At 47.5% G+C, this 22,717-nt stretch overlaps 1 protein-coding gene across 2 annotated transcripts in view; it reads left to right on the top strand.

Moving 5' to 3' along the window:
• Positions 1-22,717, top strand: part of Dock1 (dedicator of cytokinesis 1) — a 411,811-nt gene that overhangs the window by 19,677 nt on the left and 369,417 nt on the right. For both annotated transcript variants that reach the window (XM_090345612.1, XM_090345611.1), the window contains exon 2: positions 16,903-16,986. In XM_090345612.1, the coding sequence (XP_090201738.1) occupies positions 16,903-16,986 (84 nt within the window). The remainder of the gene's footprint in view (positions 1-16,902; positions 16,987-22,717) is intronic.

The raw sequence follows: 22,717 nt of genomic DNA, 5'->3' as shown, positions 1-22,717 counted from the left end.
GGTCTGTCACTGAGGTCGCTGGTTTCCTTCCCCCATGACCTCATCTACCCTAGTGGCCTCCTAGAAGCCACCCAGCCAGTTCCTTCAGTGGAGAAACTTGGACACATGAACTTTGGGGAGCCCATGGGAAAAATAACAAATGTGCTGCATAAAGAAGGCTCTAAGAGAAACATAAAAAGAGGATTTGTTTGAGGATTGATTGCAGATATCCATGTCCTGATGAAATGTCTTACTTCCTGGGGGTTGTGTTGGCCCTGAACTTCTCAAACACAAAAATCAAAGAAAGTCAGTGAAGTAGCCCAATCATAGTAATAAGAACCTCAGGGAGCCCGGGTCAGAGAGCTGCTGAGTGCTAAGCAGTGAGTGGCCTTTCCTGGAAAGGCCTCTTCTCTGTCCACTCGGGCTGGCTGGTAGGATGCTAGGAGTCCAATCCCCTGCTCAGAACTGTTGGTAGTAGTTTCGGTGGTCACATATTAAATGGTACATGGCGAGGGGTTTCATCATGCTCTTTTCATACATGCACGTGACTACTCAAGTATATTCACCTGTCTATTGCTCCTTCTTGTCCCTTCTGTCTCCCTCTTTTCTTTGCCCTTGGGGCCCTCCTCTCTTTACTTTCATAGCCTTGCCGGTTTGATTTTGTGTTCCACAAAGGCAAGGCAGTGTGGTACTTGTTTGTGGGGCTGGTTTCTGATCACCTCTTAAGGTCCTGTCCACCCGGGTGCATTGGAAGTGAAGTTTCCAGGGTGTGAGCTCGGGGGACTCATCAGAGCACAGCAGAGGGCTGGATCCCCAGAATCAGAGTGGCTGTTGGCCACGTAGGAATGCATGAGTCAGGCCTGTAGCTGTCCAGGTGTCTTCCTGGAGTTATGTCTGAACTCCTGAGGTCCAGCGAGCTGGATTTTTCCCTCCTCCCTCCAAGAAGCCCATTTCCTTGTCCATGTCCCTGCCCTGGGGTCTGGGAAGCACTTGGTGTACTCTGTGCTTTGGTGATAGTGTTATGTCTGGGTGGGAGAGTGGGGCTGGAACCTGGGATTGCCCTGTGAGCCAGACACCCAGAATCCTTAACGGCTCAGGCCGTTCTGCTGCTGAAGGACCTTGCTCCTTCCTGTCACCGAGCATTTACCTGGGCTGCGAGTTCTCCGTCTCCCCTCTGGATCTTGCTAGAGAGGTGGACCCGACTTCTTCTCCTTGCCTGGTGCTCTGGGTCCCTCTCTGCTAGTGGGCATGGATCTACCTGAAGGCGTTTGCTGTGAGGGCTCTTTCAGATGGGCTCTGAGGACCTGGTGAACACACCCCAGCTCCTACTGCCACTAGCCCACTCTTGGGACAAGTGCAGCGGCTTTGTGGATCACGGGAAGGAGCTCTCTGGGGCAGACATGCTGCGTGTCCAGTGCCATTTGAGCTGTGTTCCAGGTCTGTTTGTCTGCCGGCTGCACTTGGTAGTTCTGAGAGGGTAGGTGGGTGAGGGGCACCCCTTAATGGTTTCCTGCCCTTTAGACCCAGCCTTCAGGGCATCTGTGGCTCTGTTGCAGGATCACAGGAATGAGGGCTGAACTGGAGACCGTGGGTCTCAGTATATGATTAGAGTGTGGCGTGTTGAATGTCCTTTCTGTGCTGTAACCATAAATTTACCTCAGACAGGAACGTGCAGGACTTTGATAGATGCTGGAGAGATCTGGAGGGGAAGCTATTACTAGGAAATATTTCACCTAAAAAGGACTTTGTGACAAGGTTTGCTTGTGACAGTTCTTGTGTGATGTTGGATGGTATTTTGTGTGACTTTTGTTTTGACATCTCCCTGGCTAGTTTTATGAGAGCTGTTCTGGAATCACCCAGGAGAGGACCAGCCAGCAAGCAGGAGCTGTGGGTCTACAGCATGCGCTGGGGTCTGGATGGCCTCCTGGTGGCACCCAGGGACACTCAGGGAGGGGCACAGGAGTCAGGCTCCGTCCTCACCGCTGGACCTCTGTTAGCTCTCCATTGTCTCTGGCCTCGGTTTCCTGGCTTTGAATGTGGAGATGATGGCCACCCTCCCTGGTGACCTCGTGTGGTAATGTACTTGGAATTAGGTGCCCCAGAGAGGCGGCCTTTGGTGGCTGTCATGCAGTATGAGATTTCCTGGTCAGCCCATCTCTGGAGACACGCTGTCTAATTCATCTTCTCTCTGTTGATTGTGTCTCCCCGGTTAGGCCCAGGGGAGCTTGTCAGAGGTGGTGTTCTCTTTTGAGTTGATCCCCATGTTCTGTGCTTCGCTGGCCCAGGACTCTGATGGTAAATCAGTCCTAGAAGTTGCAGGTCTGCTCCGTGCTCCCACAGGGTGAGCTTAGCGGAAATGACCCTGACATGGGGGCTCCTCCCCAACTTCTCTTCGTGGGATTAGTGGAAGTGGTATTTGATCCTGTCTCCAGGGTCTTCCGTGTGGGGCAGAGGGGAGGGGGCCGCAGAGCTGAGGGAAGCATAGGGGTGGGGGTCTCAGAGGGGAGGGGCCACAGAAGGGAGAGGGTCTCAGAGAGGGAAGGGTGGCGTGAAGGGGAGGGGACACAGAGGGATGGTGGGTACCCAGGAGTGGGGAGGCAGGGGCTGCTGCTCTCAGAGTGTGGTCTTGTACTTCCCTCCCTCCCTCCCTCCTGTCCTGGGCCTCAGTCTTCATGTGCACACGTGGGGACAGCGTGGACCCGATTCCTGGGCTGGCTGCATGAAAGGAGTAATACGTGGTAGTCTGGCTGTCTTCCTGGGTGCAGAATGAGGTCTGTGGGTATTCCCACGACGGTGGTGGCGTTGGGATGATGATGTGATGGCAGTGGTTTTCATGGTGTTGATTGTCTTAATGTTGGTGAGGTCATGATGACAGCATTGCTCTTGGGTGTAGAGTTGTGGTGGTGGTAATACTGCTTGTGGGAGAGCTACAGTAGAGATAATGTGGTGGTGCTCGGATTACTGGTGATAGGGCTGTGGCGACCTGTGGATTGTGATGGCAGTGTTGATGTTGTCGTATTACTGGAGTAGCTGTGATGGTGGCAGTGGTCGTGGTTTTGGTAGTATTGTTACTGTTGTAGCTGTGGTGGTGATGGTGCTGTGGTCGTGGTGGTAACAGAGGCTGTTCTGGCAATAGTATTGATGGTAGAACTGCGGTGTTGCTATGGTAGTGCTTGTGTGAGTTTGGTTAGTAGTAGTACTGGTGGTAGAGTCATGGTGGTTTTGGGGTTGGTCGCGGTGGCACTGAGAGGAATGGTCCTGTTGTAGTGGTAGTGGTGGTTTGGTAGTGGTGTTACAGAGGTGGTGTTAGTTTGGTAATAGTGTTAATGGCAGCTGTGGAAGTGTGGTAGATGTGGTGTTGGCTTGGTAAAAATGTTCGTGGCAGTAGTGGCAGTATTAGAAGGTGGTGTTGGTTTGGTAGCAGTGTTACCAGTGGTAGACTTGTGGTGGTGGTAGCGGCAGTGTGGTTGTTGGATGAGCTGTGTGTGGTGGTGGTGTTTCTGGTGACAGAGCTGTGATGGTGGTGGTGACAGTGGCTTGGGGGTGGTGACGGGGCCCTGCTGGTGGAGTCCTGGTAGGGGAGGCTGACTGAAGTCTGGGTTGGCTGTCGCCCCAGGGCGCCGCCTTGGTGATCGCCTTCCTGGAGACAGCTGGCCCTCCTCAGCCCTCCGCCCTCCGCCCAGGGTGCTGAGAACTGGCGTGGAGGCCGTTGGGAGCCAGAGGAGGTGATTCCTGGTGGAAGTGAGACAGGAGCAAGGGAGAGCTGGTCCTTGTGATGCTCAGTACCTTCTGAAGAGCCCTGCACTCAAGGCTGCACGTTCCATTTCTAGTGAACATTGCCGTGAGCGTTCGCAGGGCTGCTTCTCTGCCCTTCCTTCCCCTCCACGATTTTGTCCTGTTCGGCAGCAGCTCCAGGCTCAAGCAAATGGGGTTTTATAGCCTCATGCTAAGTACTTCTGCCATAGTACAAAAACAATTTTATTATGTGCTGCTGTATTTTTATAGCCAACCGAAATGACTGTTAACATATAACTTAGCTCTTGAGACTCCCGGGGCTCTGCTGGGGAGACCTGGCCTTGCACACCTGGAGAGCGAGACCTCTAGGGGTCCAGAGTGGGCATCTGAGGCTGTGACTTGTAAGGGGTAAAGGTCCAGCTCCGCTTGTCACCCTGCTTACCTCTTGCACTTGTTTCTCAATTTCTTATTGTGGTGTAATATACGTAACCGTTCCCACTTGGACCACGCCTGCTTTTTGCGAGGCTCCTAGTTCAGTGGAATGAAGTGTACACATAGTGCCGGGTCCCTGTCAGCACATGTCCAGACCTACTCCAGCTGCTGGAACAGCAGCTCTGTGTCCAGGAAACGGCTTTTGCTTCTTGGCTCAGCCCTTGGCAACCATCACCCACCTCTGTCCGCATGGTTTTGTCTCCTCCAGGGTCCTCTTTTAAGGGACATTTGTATCCAGCTGATTTCTCTCTGCCTGTCTTAAGCAGGTTGAGGAACATATTTTCGCAAAGGGTCATGTAGATTTTTACAATATCATTTGTGGACCATTCAAAATTGTCAGTATAAGCCGACGACCCAGGTCAGCTGGTGAGGGGAATCTGAGAAACATCTTCATCTGTGCAGTTCGGTACCAAGCTATTCAGGGCCACCACAGTCTGAAAGATCCATCTCTACCTTGGAATTTCCTTCTTCTTAGAGACTGAGCTCCTTTTTATTGTAATGTATGGAGGGGTTACAGTTACATTCACCAGATAGACTCAGCTCTGTTGTATCGTAAGGATGGATCCCATTTGCTCTGTTCGTGTAGAAGCAGAAAGCTGGGTTATGGCCACTGTTTGCCTTTGGTGACTATGCTCCTGATAGGAACATCAGTGACCATCCTGTCGAAGACCCCGCTCCCAGCTTCTCCTCGTGCAGTCCCTGGATGCTGGGTCCTATGACAGTTCTCTACTGCATCTTTCTAGGAACCGGCAAAAGTGTCATATGACACTTTTGGGTTATAGTATTATTTCCTATAGCAGCTGTAACATTTCACAATCCTGCCATCAATACATAAACAGTTCCTAGTTTTCTGTATCTTTATCCACTCTTAACGCTATTATTATTATAAAATGATAGTGCTTTGCACTGCCTTGACATTTACAGTAACTTCTGTGGGCGAAGGTTGGTCCTGGGGTTTTGATTTCGGGGTTCCCTCTTGCTAGGCAGGCACTCTTACACGAGCCACGGCCCTCTCAGCCTTTTGTTCTTTGCTTATGTCTATTATTTATTTATTTATTTATTTATTTATTTATGTGGGCTGGTCCTGGGGCTTGTCAGGTGTCTCTGATCTTTTTTTCCTGAAGGAAAGTACTTTTATCCCTTGGCCCATACCTCTACTTTCTTGTTGTTTGGGAAATGAATTGGAGGACTCGAGTCTCCTGCCCAGGCTGGTTTTGAACTGAGTTCCTCAGATCTCAGTCTTCTGACTAGCTAGGATCACAGGTGTGAACTCTTGGACCATGGTCAGCTTGCCCCTGCTGTCGCTGGGATTACTCAGGCATACCACCAGGCCTGGGTTTTTCTGTGTAGAGGGTCTTTGAAAGACTTGACCTTCCCAATCTCAGCCTTCCAAGGAAGCTAGGATTGCGAATGAGAGCCGCTGGGCCTGGCTAACTGATAATGATATTGGAAGGAGGCTCATTGAGAATGATTACTTTTTTCATTGGTCCCTGAAACTTACGTGTCCAGACCTCCTGGGAATAGCTACACCCGTGGGCTGGTGGGCTGTTCCGCGGTGGTCCAGCACGCCATAAGGAGAACGTAAGATTTATCAGGCTGAAGAGGAAGACAGAGGCTCACACTGTCTTGATAGAAAGGTGGTTCCTGGCCTGGGACTGAAGGGCTTTTTTTCCTTTTGATATTTTAAAAAGTAGTTATTATAAAGGTCGTGTGCAGTGGGGTTACAGTTTCATGAATCAGGTAAAGAGTACGTTTCTTTTTGGACAATGTCATGCCTTCTTTTGCCTCCTCCGAGTTTGTCCCTTCCATCCCCACTCACAAGTTGTGTATTTCTCCCCACCCCCCTCCTTTTGCGTTTCTGTTATAGTTTTTCTTTTGTGATAGGTCTTCCTCTGTAGCTCTGTAGCACAGGCTGGCCTTGAACTCGTGGTATTATTTTTCTGTCTAGTGCTGGGGTTACAGGCTTCTGCTTCCATTCCGTGGGACCTGCTGCAGACAGGGTGATTTAATCTGCCTCTCTGAAGCAGTCTTTGTGCCTGGGAGACCCTGTTATGTAAGGCTAGGAGACGTGCTCTGCTCCGAAGTGTGGATGGCCCATGGCAACCTCTCCTAATTGCCATGACTGCTGTTTCTGTGGTTTGGGGCGTCATCCAGGGGAGGCAGATTTATCAAGCGATTAACTAAGGAAAGATTTGTCTTGAGTCCTCCGGGAGCCTGCGTATGTGGCACACTCTTAGAGTCTGACAGTGGCGCTGGCGCTGTCCGTGGGGAAGGCCAGTGCCAGGTCTGGCCCAGGTGCCAGTCAGGCCAGGACCTGAGCTCCCTGCCCCTCACCCTCAAGTGTGAATGCCACTCTTCTCCAGGGCCAGTGTGGACGGTCCCACCTGGGAACAGAAAGGCAGTGTTTGGGATGCAGCTAGCGAGCATCCCAGTGCGCAGATGCAGCTGAGCAGCTTCCTCCCCTGGCGAGGGTTCAAGCCACCCTGGGAGCTCCCTGGAGGAGGGGTTCCTGAGCTCCTCTGACCTCCAGGCTCTTGAGAGCGACCTTGCACTCCCCTTGTCCTGTTCTATAGGACGGTCTTCCTTCTGCTCCTCAGAAGTGACTGAACCGGGTGCAGGTGGAGTGAGCCAGGAGAAGGGCACTGGGCAGGGGTGGGAGCTGGAGGAGAGCTGGCTGAGATGTCTAGATGGGGGATGGCAGGGTGTCCGGAGGGGGGACATTTGCCTACATCCCTCATACCGGAGGAAAGTGGGCCGCCCTGGAGGTCTTGAACTCCTTTCAATGTGAGCTGCAGTTTCTTCCCGGTGCACAGGCCCCGGGAGATCTCATATCATCTCCCCTGCCAGCCCCACCTGGTTCAGAGAGGCGGTTAAACCAAGCCGTGCCACGCCAAGTCTTTACTGCTTATCCAAGTGTGCCAAGCAAGGGCTTCTTGTGCAGTTGATGTTTTGATGCGGAGGCGGAGTGCTGGGTTCTGAGGGAGGGAGAGGCCCTGAGGGGGGCGGCACCCGCTGCTCAGGTGGGCATAGAGGCACGTCCGTCTTGATGTGATCCAGAGCAGAGCCCCGTGCCGTGGAGGAGGCAGTTTGGCCAGCACTGCAGGGAGGGCTTCCTGCAGCCATCACAGGAGGGTTCTTTTCTTAACTTCCCACTCCAGCCTGGCTTTATTGTTTCCTCAAAGAGGGCTTCACTGTTTTTTAATCTCCAACTTTAGTTTTTATCAAAGCTGAATTAATGTAACACTAAGGAGGTGGAATTCCAACAGACTCCAAAGAAATTCAATGTTTTCTTGGTGATAAGGGAGTCCTGCCTGGTGTTGTCCTGCAGTCCTTCGGGGAGGGCCTCCTCATGCTTGCCTTCCTCCTGTGCAGCTTTCCAAAAACGTGGACACCCCGGGGCTGGGAGTGAAAGACCGCGCACTTTTAACAGCTGGAAGTACTGTCCATCAACAGGGGAACAGTGGGCACATTAGAGAGCTGGTGCAATGGAATAGTATTTTGCAGTAACAAAGAACACACAAAGTATACATCTCAAAACATCAAGCAGAAGAAGCCAGATATAAAACATTGTATGAGGGCCGGGAGTTTGGCCTAGTGGTTAAAGTGCTTGCCTAGCATGCATGAAGACCCGGGTTCAATTCCTCGGTACCACATACATAGAAAAAAGCCGGAAGTGGTGCTGAGGCTCAAGTGGTAGAGCTCTAGCCTTGAGAAAGTCCAAGGATAGTGCTCAGGCCCTGAGCTCAAGCCCAGGACTGGCAAAAAAAAAAAAAAAAACAAAAACGTATGACATAGCTGTGAGAAGCCACTGCGGGGGGAGACCCCGTGTTGTCATGAGGTGAGAGGCCAGTCCTGGAGGAGACCCCCGTGTTGTCATGAGGTGAGAGTCCAGTTCTAGGAGATGACCCGGTGTTGTCATGAGGTGAGAGTCCAGTTCTAGGAGATGACCCGGTGTTGTCATAAGGTGAGAGTCCAGTTCTAGGAGATGACCCGGTGTTGTCATGAGGTGAGAGTCCAGTTCTAGGAGATGACCCGGTGTTGTCATGAGGTGAGAGTCCAGTCCTGGAGGAGACCCCGTGTTGTCATGTGGTGAGAGTCCAATCCAGGGAGATGACTCGGTGTTGTCATGTGGTGAGAGTCCAGTCCTGGGAGATGACCCCGTGTTGTCATGTGGTGAGAGTCCAGTCCTGGAGGAGACCCCGTGTTGTCATGTGGTGAGAGTCCAGTCCTGGAGGAGACCCCGTGTTGTCATGTGGTGAGAGTCCAGTCCTGGGAGATGACCCCGTGTTGTCATGAGGTGAGATGCCAGCCCTGGAGGAGACCCCGTGTTGTCATGAGGTGAGATGCCAGCCCTGGAGGAGATCCGTGGAGGGATCCTGAGTATACTTTCAGACCCCAACTTGAGCTCGTCTTATCTTGGTGTACATGATGTGTGGAAGAAGTAGAATTATCCATAGCAGTTGGAGCTGATCTTATCTATTTATTGATGACTGTGCTGGGTTTTGAACTCAGAGCCTCTTACGTTGTATGACTTTTTGCTTAAGGCTGGTGCCTTACCACTGGTGCCACATCTCCTTTTCTCCTCTTCTGGGGTGTGTGTGTGTGTGTGTGTGTGTGTGTGTGTGTGTGTGTGTGTGTGTGTGTGTGTGTGTGTGTGTTTGCTATCCTGTGGCTTGAACTCAAGGACCGAGGTGCTACAGTTGAACTTTAAGTGTCGCACTCTATTACTTGAGCCACAGCTCCACTTCTGGCTCTTTTGGTGTTCAATTCAAGAAAAGAGTCTGAAGGGCTTTCCTGCCCAGGCTTTGACCCATGACCTTCAGATCTCAACCTCTTGAGTAACTAGGATTACAGGCATGAGCCACCAGTGCCTGGCTTCTCTTCTGGCTTTTTGCTGGTTTATTGGAGATAGGAACCTCATGGATTTATCTGCTTTGGCTAGCTTTGAACTATGATCCTCGAATATCAGCCTCCTGAGCATTTAGGATGATGGGCATGAGCCACTGGTGGCTGGCTGGGGGTTTGATTTGTAAACGTTACGAGGCATGCATGGCAGTGGACCCATGGGCACATGGGTTAGTGTGGTCATGCTTGTGTGTTGTCATTCGTTGCATGTACTCATGGCCGTGGGACACTGTTTTCCTTACCTTCTTCCCAGGAATGTTGCTGCTTCTACGTGTGTGTGTGTGTGTGTGTGTGTGTGTGTGTGTGTGGTGTGTGTGTGTGTGTGTGTGTGTGTGTGTGTGTGTGTACTGGGGACTGAACCCAGGGTCTTGTACTGGCATGAAAGCACTCTGCTTATTAGAACCAGGCCTCCAAACCTACTCAAAGGTGTTTAACTCATGGGGTTTGTTGGGGCTTTAGAAAAAACCGTGCCAGCCAGTGCCTAGGGCCACAGCTTATCACCATGTCTTGCCATTTTTGCCATGCTAGGCCGTGGCGAAGATGTTCTGATGTGGGCTGCCGACAGGGATAGCAATCTTCTATCATGTGGGCAGATTTGTCTGTCTGTCTGTTTTTCTAGAAGGCAGGATCTCGTGGGGATCAGAATAATTCTCCTGTCACATGTGGGATTCCTTGTTCTCGGGGTGATGCTGCTCAACGCTTGCTATTTCTGCCTACTGTCTGCTTGGGGACAGTCACTGGTCAGGGTCATGGTCAGGGAGAAGCCTGGCTGGGCTACAGCACTTTTTGGGGAGACCTGCTTGACCTTTAGAGTATTTCTTTGCAAAAGGGGCTTTGTGGGCCCAGGCCCTAGGCCATCCTGGAAGCCACATGTCTATCTGGGTGAAAGGAAGTGGCTTTGCTGCTTCCTGGTGTGGATGGGGCCTCCAGGACAGGCCTGTGAGACTGTTGGGAGTTGCCTGTGTTGGCTCGGACCCAGGTCTGGTATTTAGCCTCTAATGTGAAAGAAAGGCAAGACAAAACGGCAGTGTTTTCTGGAGGATTTAGGATTCAAGTCATAGTTTTGCCATCTTGAATTTCTTCATTGGCTTATTAATAAGGCTTATGTGTCTGGGATCTGCCTCAGGAGGCAGGGATGGGAAAGACTGCTCTGGGATCAGGATGGGGAAGGAAGGAGGGCCCTCTCTCAGGGTGGACATCACATGCATTGGCACTTGTTCTAGGCTAGACCTGTTCTGTAGTGAGCGACCTATAGCGGGCAGGCTTTGTCAGGAGCAGTTTGATAAAGGTGCTCAGGGCTGCTGCCAAGAGCATGTGTAGGGGTCCTCACTGTCACAGGGCAGTGCCCTGTTTGACCCATTTGGGCAGGTGGAGCTGAGTTCTGGCCAGGTGGCCCAGGACGGGACTGCTCTTGGGTGCTTTTGTGATTCAGTCTGCAGGAATACCGCTGCTCACACTGTGATAAAGGATTCCTCCAGGTCGATCGTTGGCTTCATTTGTGAATGTTATTTGTGTAGATATTTTATGTATCATGCTAAAAGTCATTAAGAAAAACAAAATTTGCTTTCTGGAATGTTTGTTTTTTCTTTTCTTTGTTGGCTCCCATTGCTATTCCATCCAACTATTGGCATTGAAAAGGAAAGGACACAGAATGGCTTCCTATTCTGTAGGACAGACCATTTGAGAGTTTTCCCCATAGCTCAGAAGAGAGTGGGGGATGAGACAAAATAACCTTATCACCTGCTGTCTCAAATGCATGGATTTAAGTCTGGGCTTTCTTTTCTTCTTTCTGTCTTTTTCCATGTGTGTCCCCATGGACACCCAGTTGACCTGGACCAACGTGAGGTCCCAGGCTGTGAATATTTGCACTGTGTCATAACTTTGAACCTGTGTGGAGGCAGAAGGAGCTTCAGGCCCTGGGCAGACTTCCCAGGGGAGGAAGAAGGAGAAGGTCCTGGCTGCCCCTTGTCTGTAGTGGGACCCTCCCTGGGGCTTGCCTCTGGCCTCAGGGTCCTTCAGCAGTGTAGTGGACCTGCGAGATTGCTCTAGAGTTCTTATCATTGGCTCAGGAATAGTGCATACATTTTCCATAGTTACAATAACCTTTCTGGCTTAGAGAGAGATGACTTAAGAGATTAGATCTCCTTCCTAGCTTGTCTTTGCATCTCTTTGTTGCTGAGCAAAATTCAGTGTAAAGGTAGATCATTTCCAGGTCAGCCAAGTCTTCTTATTTGTGGATGGATTTGCAAAAACCTGTCAGTTAGAGCCCAGCACTTTCTCTCCTAAAACTGAGTTTATGAAGCTCAAACTATAAAAAGTGGAATCTTACTTTTCCTACCCTAGAAAAGCAATAAAGCCAGTGCATATTCCCTCAGCATGCCTGCTACAAACCGTGTGTTTCAGATATGTGACCTTTTGGACAGATGGAAATCAGATAGTTGCTGTCTGGTCTCTGATAAGGTATACAGTGATATTTTATTCTGAAGAAAGATATTAAAATGTCTTTGAATTGTGTCTGTCAGTTCAATTAGAATTTGAGAAAAGGCTCTTTTATATCTTTCTCTTTACACTCTTATCACCACCATCCCTCCCACCTGTTTTCTTCCAAAGGCAGAAAGAAATATTGAATAACAAATGACCAGTCCTTTATCGGATCTTGCCCCTGCTCTGTTTCTTTAATTATTTAGATGAGTTCCTTGATTCGCTTATCCAAACAGTGTGAGAAGTAGGAGCACAGGGGATTTTATTGGCAGAGAAACAATCTCTGAGTTGGTAAAAAAGAAAGATAGGAGACTGAAGGAGGAATGGGTGACTTTGAAAGTAGCTTCCTATCTGGTAGAATTTGGGGCAGCATTGCGGAATGCAGGTGGAGCTGTGCTTTGACCGCAAGTCTCCCGTGTCTCTGTCCTGTTTGGTGTTTCAGGTTGTGGAGAAGAGGCTGCTAGGTAGAATCTGGTGGGTTGTATGGGGGCGTGGAGTAATGGCAGGGGCCATAGCTGTGGATTAGGTTTTCTCATTACCTTTGCAGTCTTTATGCATTACTTAAAAGGTTCCATTTTGGCCATTGGAGAATGTACAGTCTAGTACATAAATACAGTCGCCACCTCCATCTGTCTGCCTCCACCAAACGCTAGCTCTCCCCTTTGCCACCATTCTGCTCTCTCTGAATTCCACTTCCCCTGAGAACTTTCTAGAAGTGGAATCCTATGGTATTTGTCTGCCAGTGACCTATTTCCCTTGGTGTCATGCCCATGTTGTAAAATGTGTCACCATTTCCTTCCTTGTTAGGCCAGATGACACTATATGCATCCTTCATGTTCTGTTTACCCATTTGTCCATTGGTGGACAGTTGCTAGGCTTTTGTCCAGCATCTGGCTCTGGTGATTCAGCACGGGTGTGTGAATATTTGCTTTCACTTCTTCTGGGTGTATACCGAAGCACAGAATCGCTGCCTCCCCTGGTAAGTCGCCTTTCTCCACAGCAGCTGCGCCATTTTCCCATCCTGCTGGCAGCAGAAGGGTTGTGATTTCTTCATATCCTCACCAAGACTTTTATCTATTGATTTTTGGAAGGGAAGCTCACAGTGGCATTCCTGAAGGGTAGGGATTGCAAGCTGTTTGGAATGGTCAGAATTGCTTCCTGCATTTATTGGCTACTAATATATCTTCTTTGGAGATGTGCCTCCTTCAAATAGTTTCTGTCCATTTTAAAATTAATTTTGCTGGGCACTGGTGGCTCACACCTGTAATCCTAGCTACTCAGAAGGCTGAGACCTAAGGATCGTGGTTGGAAGTAAGCCCAGGCAGGGAAGCCCATGAGACTCTTACCTACCTTGAACCGCCCCCAAATCAGAAGTGGAGCTATGGCTCAAAGTGGCAGAGCATGCACCTTGAGCAAAAGAGCTCAGGGACAGCCCCCTGTCCCCAAGTTCAAGCCTCATGATCCACCCTGTCCCCTCCCCTCAAAAATCTATTTTTGCTGTTGCTTATTTGTGGAATTTCTTTCCGTACATGCTTTGTCATTATCTTTTCCTGTACAGTGACCTGTACAGTAAATAGTGTGTTTGAGGAATGAACGTTTTAGGTTTTGGTGAAGTTTGGTTTAGTTTTTGCCATTTGTTGCTTGTATCTTTTGGTATCATATCTGTTAGGTTAAAAAAAAGATGGCAGTGAAAGAGGGTAGATGAAGAGATGGCTCAACACGTCACTACTAGTTTAACTGGGAAGAAAGAGCACCAGGCAAAGCTAGAGGTACACTCCTCACTTGCAGTCCAAGTGTTGTGGATCTGAAGCAAGGCTAGCTTGTTGAAAGTTCATTAGTGGTGAGGCAAATGGGGGGAAAAAAGGCACAGCAGGAAGCCTGCAGGGAGTTAGGCAGGGCACATGCTCAAGGCTCTCATTGCCAGTAAATTTTTGTTTTGGCGCCTGTCAGTCATGAGTCCATCTGGTCAAGGACAGAGGATCAGGCTGGAATGTGGTAAATTGAGGCACTCATCTAGGGCTTCAAGATGAGGACCTAACAGTATCCACACATACCATGCCATGCTTTCTTCTCAGGCTTTTAAGAGTTTTCACTTCTGCGTTTCTTTCTTTTGCCTGTTGAGAATGTGTTTTTGTGAATGATGTGAAGTCCAACTTTATTTTTTCAAATGGGTAGCCTGTGGCTTCTGGCATTATCTTCTACAAAAATCCAGCGCGTTCTTCCCGACTGGGCTTAGACCTTGTTCAGATCATTGGACCTTTTATGTGGGGCTTTGTTTCTGGGCTCAGTTCTGTGATGCTAGTCTGTGTGCTTGGCTCTTTGCCATTACGACAGTTTATCTCTGTAGCTTTGTAGTAAGTATTAAAGTTAGGAAGTAGAAGACCTTTAGCTTTCTCTTTTATGGTTGTTTTGGCTTTTCCTAGGACCTTGTGATGGATTTTTCCATTTCTTTTTAAAAATATTGAGATTTTGGTAGGAATTGCACTGAATGTATAGATTGCTTTGGATGGCGATGACATTTCGATGATATTAAGTCTTCTGCCCTGGGAGTGTGAATGTCTTTCCATGTGTTTACATCTTGATTTCCTTGTATAATATCTTGTGTTTTTTATTGTCTAAGCCTTATTTCTTATTAACTTTATTCCTTACAGTTTTCATCACTGAAAAACATTTCTCTTAAAAGCATATCAGAGACCCCTTTTGTACAATTATGAGGGATAATGCAGAATAGATAAATAAAATATAAAATTACCCCCCTGACATATTAGATACTATATTTGGAAACACACCGGTAGAGCTAGACCCTCAGACTCTTCTTCTCTCCCCCACCCCCATCCACTCTTCTTTTCTTCCTTCCTGTTCTTTGATCCTTCATTAGAGGACCTGCTGTGTGCCAGGGGTTATAGAAGCTCGGAGGAAATAAAGACAGGAATTTTGTCCTGGAGGAGCCCAGAGTCCAGAAGAGTTGATGCAGATGGGGGAATGGTTGCTTGAGAGGGACTAGATACTCTGACTTGCGGTGATGTTGCTCTGGAGACATCTGTTTCATAGCTTACCCTGCCCACCAGAATGATTTGGAGCACATACATGCCATGGGCGTGGCTTCCACTTTACTTTTGAAGACAAGTTTAGGAAACCCAGCTTCTTATTCTAAGTGGGCGCTGCCAGTGCTGTTGCATGCTTTGGTCTTTTCATTTGTGGTTATTCCCACTGGGCTGTTGGTTGTGCTGACTGCAGAGCTAGCTGTTCACCACAGTACAGTTGACTTGGTTCTCTGTCTTCACCAAATCCTGGGCTTGGAGGCCTGGCCTCTCCTATGGGTCCAGTTCAAAGGATGTATCTAACCATTGGATTCTTTCTACTCAGTATTTCTGGACTGGCTCAGTGTTTTACAGGGGTAGGGCTAACTTTGTCCCCCTCAGGCTTTGTCAGGCTTGCTCATTTCCTCTCTGCAGCCCGTCAGAGCAGTAAGCTGCTGGCATAGTCCAGACAAACACATGAAACTGAGAAGCCCACAGTCAGGCCCCATAAAACATCCTAGCAGCAGCACAGGCAGTCTTTGGGCCTTTTGCTACCAGGTGTGAATCCATCCCCACGTGCTATCTTCCCTACCACAGGCAAGACAGAGGGAAGGAGATGGTGGAGGGAGCCACCCATGTTCATGAAGCAACTTTGTAAAAGAAATTCCACTTCAAGTTGATATTTGACATGCAGGGGTTGTGTACAAGGGTATGTGGGATCTGAGAGCTGTGAGCCCATCTGCTGAGATGAGAGAGAACTTGTGTGTGTGTGTGCATCTGTGTGTGTGTCTGTGCATGCACGCACACTCAGGAATATATGTGCACTAAAAGTACAGCCTGAAGAGCTGATGCATGTCTCCTGTATAGACTAAGTCTCGTGCTCTCAGGATGGGTGGGTGGTGGAGAGTTCATTGGGATTTAGAGATGCATTTTAAAATGAATAGTGCATCTTTTTTTTCCTTAGATTTTTTTTTTTTAACTATGTCTGTGGTACCAGGTATTGAACCCAGGTCTTCATGCATGCTAGGCAAGCACTCTGCCATTAGGCTAAACACCTGGCCCCGAATGGTGCATCTTTTTAAAAACAGTGAGTTGTATTGGAGGGGGCTGTGTGTGTGTGTGTGTGTGTGTGTGTGTGTGTGTGTGTATGTGTGCGTATGTGCATGTTTTTGTACAAGCCTACAGGTGCTTTCTGCTTTTAAGGTCTGAGGCACTTCAATAGGTCCTTGACATAAGTAGCAGTTGCTTTTTTCTCATACTTGAGGACAAGTGTGGTTACATTTATTGATAAGATTATTTAGAGGCTTAGCTAAGAGCAGCGTGGCGTTTTTGCAAATTGGTAATGGCTGTATATTAGGATAAACACTTGGCATTTTCAGACATTTCTTGAATATTTTTGGCAGTTTTAAGTATATCTATCTGTCATCTATCTTATTTAATCTATCTACATCTACCAATCATCTATCTTATCTTTATCATCTAGCTATCTTATTTATCTCCATAATCTATCTTTAGCTATCTCCCCTCCTCTCTCCTCTTTCCTTCCTGTTCCTGTCTGCCTGTCTCTATATCTTTCTTGTGCTGGGGATTGATCTAGAACCTTGAGTGTGGGAGACCAGGGCTTTGCCATTGAGAAGTTCTCTCAATACTAGAGATTCCCTGTTCATATTGATGTGCTTTGTCTGCTGTGATTGTAATGTTACCCGTCAGTGTCCATTATTTGATAATTGTATCAGCCTGGTTTTGAAGTATGATTCCATGTACAAAATGACTCAGAAAATAGGGAAAGTGAGAAAAGTGAAGGAAGTGTCCAGCATGATGTTGTGAACAATGATCTTGACTTTCTTCCTGATGTCAGTGCTCACTAATATGGGATGGCATAAAGGATGTTGTGTGGGTCTTGGGACCAGGGTGGAATGTGGACTGGGTGTGTGGTGGCCTGAGGGTTTCTGTTGTGGGGGGGGGGGAGCTTGGATGCAGTTAGGGGTGTTGCTTGCACTATGTTTTGAATGTAGTTAATGCCATTGCATTGATGGTTGAAGTCACACATTTTACATCTTCTATACATTTTGAAACAATCAACGAATGTCAGAGTTGCCTGGGACTCTGAGTAGTTTTGAATCTCAGATGTAATGCTCCTTCCTGTGTGTCTGGGAGAAGTGCTCCCACTGTGAGCATCAGCGGTAGAGGCCATGGCCAGGTACATTTCAACAGTAAAGACCACTGAAGCAACTTAGCACAGCCATGCCAACTTCTACTAATAGATTTCTTTCTCTTTTTCTCTCGACAGCCTTCTATAACTATGATGCCAGGGGAGCAGATGAACTTTCCTTGCAGATAGGGGACACGGTGCACATCCTGGAGACATACGAAGGTGCGTGCTGTTTCCATGACCTTTCCTTGCAGATAGGGGACACGGTGTACATCCTAGATACACACGAAGGTGCGTGCTGTTTCCATGGCTCCTTTACTATTTTGGGAGATGGAGATGCTCTTTCTGTGCCTGCTGGGTGAGTGCATCCCAGACATACACACACACACACACACACACACACACACACACACGCGCTCTGTGTCTGTTCTCATAACCGGCCTTTTCCAGATGTGTCAATTTCAGGTATTTCTTCTTTCTTGTTAACTTAAACATTTATTAAAATCAGCTAAAGATTCTCATTTTGAACCTCCAAAAAACTCCTTCCACTGTGGAGTAAAGTGGATATAAAGCTTGATAGCTAATAATTGAGCACCTGATTAAAGAGTAGGAAATACTTGGATTTTCAGTTTGTTGGTGTGAAGTGGTGATGTGAATTGTGAGATTTCTTCTTATTGCTGTCATTTTGATTTGTTAACAGTAGGTCTCAGAGGAGACGAGAATGTCATTTTTTGTTTGTTCTCTTTCCTTTTTCCTGTAATCTATGACCCCCATTTTCTTCGGGGTGAATAGATTGTCACAGTGACCTGGATGCAGCCTAATGAATCAGTTGTTACAGCTACTCAGTAAATGCACTGCTGGAAAGAGGCTTTCTAATATTCTGCAATTCATTTATGTGCTTTATTTTTTGCAAATTAGCGGACCATTTTTCTTTTTTTTTTTTCCAGAGGTCATTATCACATATAAGGGAAGCAGTGGTGGGCTTAATTCATTTTTTTAAGTGCTGCTACGATCTGGAAGTTATGTTCAGATGGTGTTTTCTATGCTTGGCTTCATTTTCTGTTTGAAGGGCCGATTCCCAGATAGTGTATGAATAAAAAGAACTGATTAAGATGAATAATTTGAGTAGCCAAATTGCTTTTAGACCACATTTTAGCTAAAACATTCCAAATGGATGAGGAAATTTTAGATAGCCCATAGTAATCAACAAATTGAATTTCTGGAAAGGTCTCTGAAAATTTTGCACAGAGATGAACAAGGCTCAGCTTCTTCAGGCTTGGCAAGCCAGGGCTGGCCTGCACAGTCCTAAGAATGAATACCCTTGGGCTTGGCCCTTCATTTTCCACTGGATGTGGGGCAGTGTACAACTCTCCAATCCATTTGCACCTTTACTCTGAACAATTCCTACTTGGAAAAAAAGAACCGACCTTGTGGCATTGCGCAGCAGTCCTTAGCTATGCCGGGCGACTTCTGCTCATTTTCTCTTTTGACAGCTGACAGCTGGATTTCTTATCTATTCTCTTTGCATATTGCCAGTGGCAAGGAAACAGAGAGAAATTAAGGAGAGCTGAAGGGTCAACCCTCTCATCTCAAACTCTTCTCATCAGAAGGGAAATGCTCTGGCATCTGTTTTAGCTTTGCTGCGGGTCATCTGCCCTTGAAATCCCACCTCTTGACCACTGCTGGGGATGTCATTCCTGAGTAGGTAATGGTTTCCTGCCTGTACCTGGCTTTGTGGGGCTCTCTGTCCTGTCCTTTGTTTTATGACAAGGAACTAGCCTCCTTGTCTTTAACAGTGCTACCTTGGGGCCCATCAACAATCGTTGTTACACATAGACACTTCAAAATAATCTGTAGTGGCTTTTGGCATTTAGTAGTCTGACATCCTGATAAGGGGTCTTAAGTGAGTATTCGTTCGTAGGCTAGACAATTTTCCTAGATTTGAATGAAGACATTTTGGTCTTTGTAATCATTCTTCAGTATTAAAGAAATTTCTCTTCCTTGAAAGCTGATTTGTTTGGACTTGGACAAGATGCTATTCAGAGAAAAGGATTTAGGGAATTCATTTCACCTTTGGGAAACTTGGTGACCTTATCACCATCCATGAAAGACAACAGTGCACTTTGGTTTTCTGTGTCTGCTGATGGTGATTTGCCTTAGACTTTGGCTTACCTCCTCTTTCTTCTCCTCTCTCCTCCATTTCCTCTAAGAAATGTATTTCTGTTTGTCTACCTTGATTCTCTATGTGTCCATGAGTGTGTCTATGAATGCACAGGTGTGTTCATATACCAATACCAGGGCTTCAACTCATAGGTTTTTATTCAAGGCTGATGCTCTCACCACTTGAGCCACAGTTCTACTACCAGCTTTTTGTTGGTTTGTTGGAGATAAGAGTCTCATAGATTTTCTTGTCCTGGCTGGATTTGAACCTGAATTCTCAGATCTCAGCTTCTGAGTAGCTTGGATTACAGGCCACTGTGCTCTGTGGTCTTTTTCTCCGTGGTAGATTCCAAATGGTGACTGCAACTTCTGCTCCTGTGGCTTTCTTACCCTTTAGATTTATTAATCAGTCTATTAGATAAGGTTCAGAGAACACAGTTACTTCAAGTTGTGGTTAATTTCCCTCCCTTGAGCTCATGAAGACTTAGAGCATATATCAGAGCAAACTTCCGGTGTTTGGTGTTGAGGACATCCTTCTAGGGGCCTTTTAACTGTTCCCACTGTCCACACTAGATGCTTGAGGTGAAGCCCTAGGTGTTTCGTAAGTGCTGTGTTTGTACCATTGTGATGCCCAGTCTTCTGCCCTCTCATTTGCATAAGGACCCCAGGGCTGGTGGCTGTGCCTCAGGGGAGCTGCAGCTAATCTCCCCAAGCTTCAGAAATTATCCTTCATCTGTACCCACAATATTTGAGCCTATTAGATTTTGAAAAAGTAATAATAGTATCTTCCCAAATGTTCTGCCATCTTCCTATGTTGGATAGAGCCCCCCCCCCCCCCCCCCCGTCTTTTGGGCCCGCATCTCACCTTTTTCAGTCTCCTGGGGAGGTGTCTTTTGCCCGAGCAGGTAGCTTAACTAGTGGAGGCCTTTAGTCTGGGCCAAGTGAGCCAGCCTAAAATTCCACTAGCTCTTAATCTCTGCCCCAGCTGCAACCCCTCTTGATACCTATACTTCATTGTGCATTCTCTGTCAGCAGTGCAGCTTGTGGTGTGACCCCTGTTTGTCTGGGGAGCCTTCCAGGTCAGGAGCTGATGGAGGGCAGGTGTTTCTCCAATCTCTGTGTATTTCTAGGCCAGGGAGGTGAAGGAACCAAGCATGCACAGTATCTGGGGAGGAGAACTGTAGTTTGCATTTTGCTTAGAAAGCTCATTACAAAAGAAACCATCATCTGTTAATGACATTCACTAAGAGCCTCCTACGCTTTTATCCCCTTAGCTCACCTGCTTCGAAAACAAAATGAAACTCAGTGCTTTGCTGCTCTCTTTGAATTGCACTTTTGTTTGCCTGTGTTCTTACCCTTTTTGGGGTGTAGACATTTTTAATATAGATAAATGTGATTATCGCTTTTTCAGTCTTTTTTATTGTTACCTATTAATGTTGTATAAGTGGGTTTCATTTGCCAGGTCTAATATAATGTGCATATGTCATGATTAGATTCCTCTTCCCATCGCTCCCTTTCCTCCTCTCCAATCCCTCCCTCCTCCTCAAAACAATTGCAGTAGGTTTTCATGTTCTGCTTTCATACATGTATGTGACATGCTTGGATAGCACTCCCTTCACGCTCTCTATTCACTCTTCCTCCTCCCACTAGTGTCCCCCCATTTCTAACTCGCCTCCCCATTGGACCTGTTCGAAAATCTTTGCCAACTATTCATCTGACAAAGGATTAATAACCAGAATATACAGATAGATCAAGAAACTAAACAACCGAAGAATCAACAACCTAATCAATACAAGTGAATACAGCAGAGAGTTCTCAAAAGAAGTGCAACCAATGCATTAGCTGAAGCATGGCATTTTCAGAATCTACTCTGAAATCTGTAGAATCTATTCTATATGGTGTAATTCCTTAGAAAAATGAACTCACAGTTCAACGAAATGAATACCAGGGAACTGGTGCTTGAAAGTTGTGTGGGGAGCCCAGTGTTTGCGGCTCACGCCTGTAATTCTAGCTACTCAGGAGGCTGAGATCTGAGGATTGCAGTTCAAAGCCAGCCTGGGCATGAAAGTCCCACTAGATTCTTATCTCCAGTTAACCACCAGAAGACCATAAGTGGCGCTGTGGCTCAAGGGGTAGGGTGGTAGCCTTGAGCTGAAGAGCTCAGGGACAACATCCAGGCCTAGAGTTGAAGCCCCACGACTGACCAAAAAAGAAACAAAAACTCTGTGGGGGAAGTCAAGCAGTGGAGGCTGGAGGAAGGAAGAGAGGAAAGGCATGGAATGCAGTCATAACGTCACATGCATATCCTGCAAAACCAGGAAAGTTGGTGATGTCATGGGTCCCATGGATCAAGGTACATTGTACTTGTCAACCACTTTGCTGAATGGTAACTACTTGAGGATGGCCTTTAGTCCAGAGCTGCAGCTGGTTCATGTGCGTGTCTCATGTTTGCACACCATTCTTGTCAGGTCCCTGTTTGCTCACTGTCCTCTCAATGGTGAAGGCTCAGACTATCTCTACTTCTTCCACCTGGATCATAGTGCTGTGTGTCCTGTCCCTCCTTCTGTCTCTGGGCTGCTCTTCCAAGAGTGGTTGCTGGCCTTCGGATGTGAGGGTCACACTTTGGGGGAAAAGGTCCTGCTATGAGCTTACCAGCAGCCAGAGGCCACCCTTTCCCCTCAGGACCCAGGCCTGCTGCCTCCTGCAGCCTCTTCAGTCACTCTTAGTCATCATGCCATGGTGCTGTTTTACAGTCTCATTTCTCTGATTCGTTAGTTTAGTTTGAGCATCCCAAAATTCATGCATATGTAAGTTTTTTGGTTTCTTCAAAACATTGTGTAGAGAGTTTGCTCCTTTATTTTACTTAATGGCTGACTTTTTCTTGTCTGTGACATTTACTTAGATTCTAAGACATTAATCCTTTGTCATTCTCGGACATGTTAATCCTGCAAATGCAGAAAGGATGCAGTGACAGGATAAAGGACAGTCCTTTGAATTGACTAAATGAAGCTTTAGAATAATAACTCCTTAGATTTACCATCCCTGCTCCAGTCCTCTTGCCTTCAGCAGTAATGGAAAGGTGACTTGACTTTGGACTAGCAGATCTGACCCCTCTCAGCTGGACAAGGCAGACATCAGGTAGGCCTGTCCTGACCCCAGGTGTTAGTGCCTGTACTTACCCCCCTTCAGTCTGTTCAGCCCTCTTATCCCGAAGGAATTTAGTTGCCGGGTACCTAGCACTTGCACCTGTAATCCTCACTACTCAGGAGGTTGGACCTTAGGATTACAGTTTGGAGCCAGCCTGGATGAGAAAGTCCTCGAGATTCGTATATCCAGTTAACCACCAAAATGTCGGAAGTGGAGGTGTAGCTCAAGTGGTAGAGTGCTACTCATGACTGGAAAAAGACGAGGGCTGCTGTCCCCATGTTCAGGCTCCAGGACTGCCACAAAAAAAAGGGAAAGAATTGGGTCAAGCTGGTCGTAACTAGGTCTTAAGAAAATTCTTTGTTTTCATTCTAATTCCACTTTCTGGTTTGTAACCCTCCTGTTCTCTATAGGGTGTGGATACCTTTTTGATGGGGAAGGGCTGGCAGCTCCCCCTTGCCATTTCCAGACCTGCCTGCGCTTGCTGTCTGCATTGTCCTTGTGTTCGGGATCCAGCCCTTAGTAGTGAATTGCTCCAAGTTTGATCCGCTTGTATTTCCTTGGAGCTTTCTGAGGCCCTGCAGTGGTGTCCTTTTATTCCTCTGGGGAAGAGTTGTGATTTGTGTCTGAGCTTTTCATTCGCTTCCCA

This window comes from Megascapheus bottae, chromosome 15 (genome assembly GCF_031878675.1).
Source record: "Megascapheus bottae isolate mThoBot1 chromosome 15, mThoBot2.hap1, whole genome shotgun sequence".
Taxonomy (NCBI): domain Eukaryota; kingdom Metazoa; phylum Chordata; class Mammalia; order Rodentia; family Geomyidae; genus Megascapheus; species Megascapheus bottae.
The sequence above is the reverse complement of the archived record's forward strand: the minus strand, read 5'-3'. Positions and strand labels throughout refer to the sequence as shown.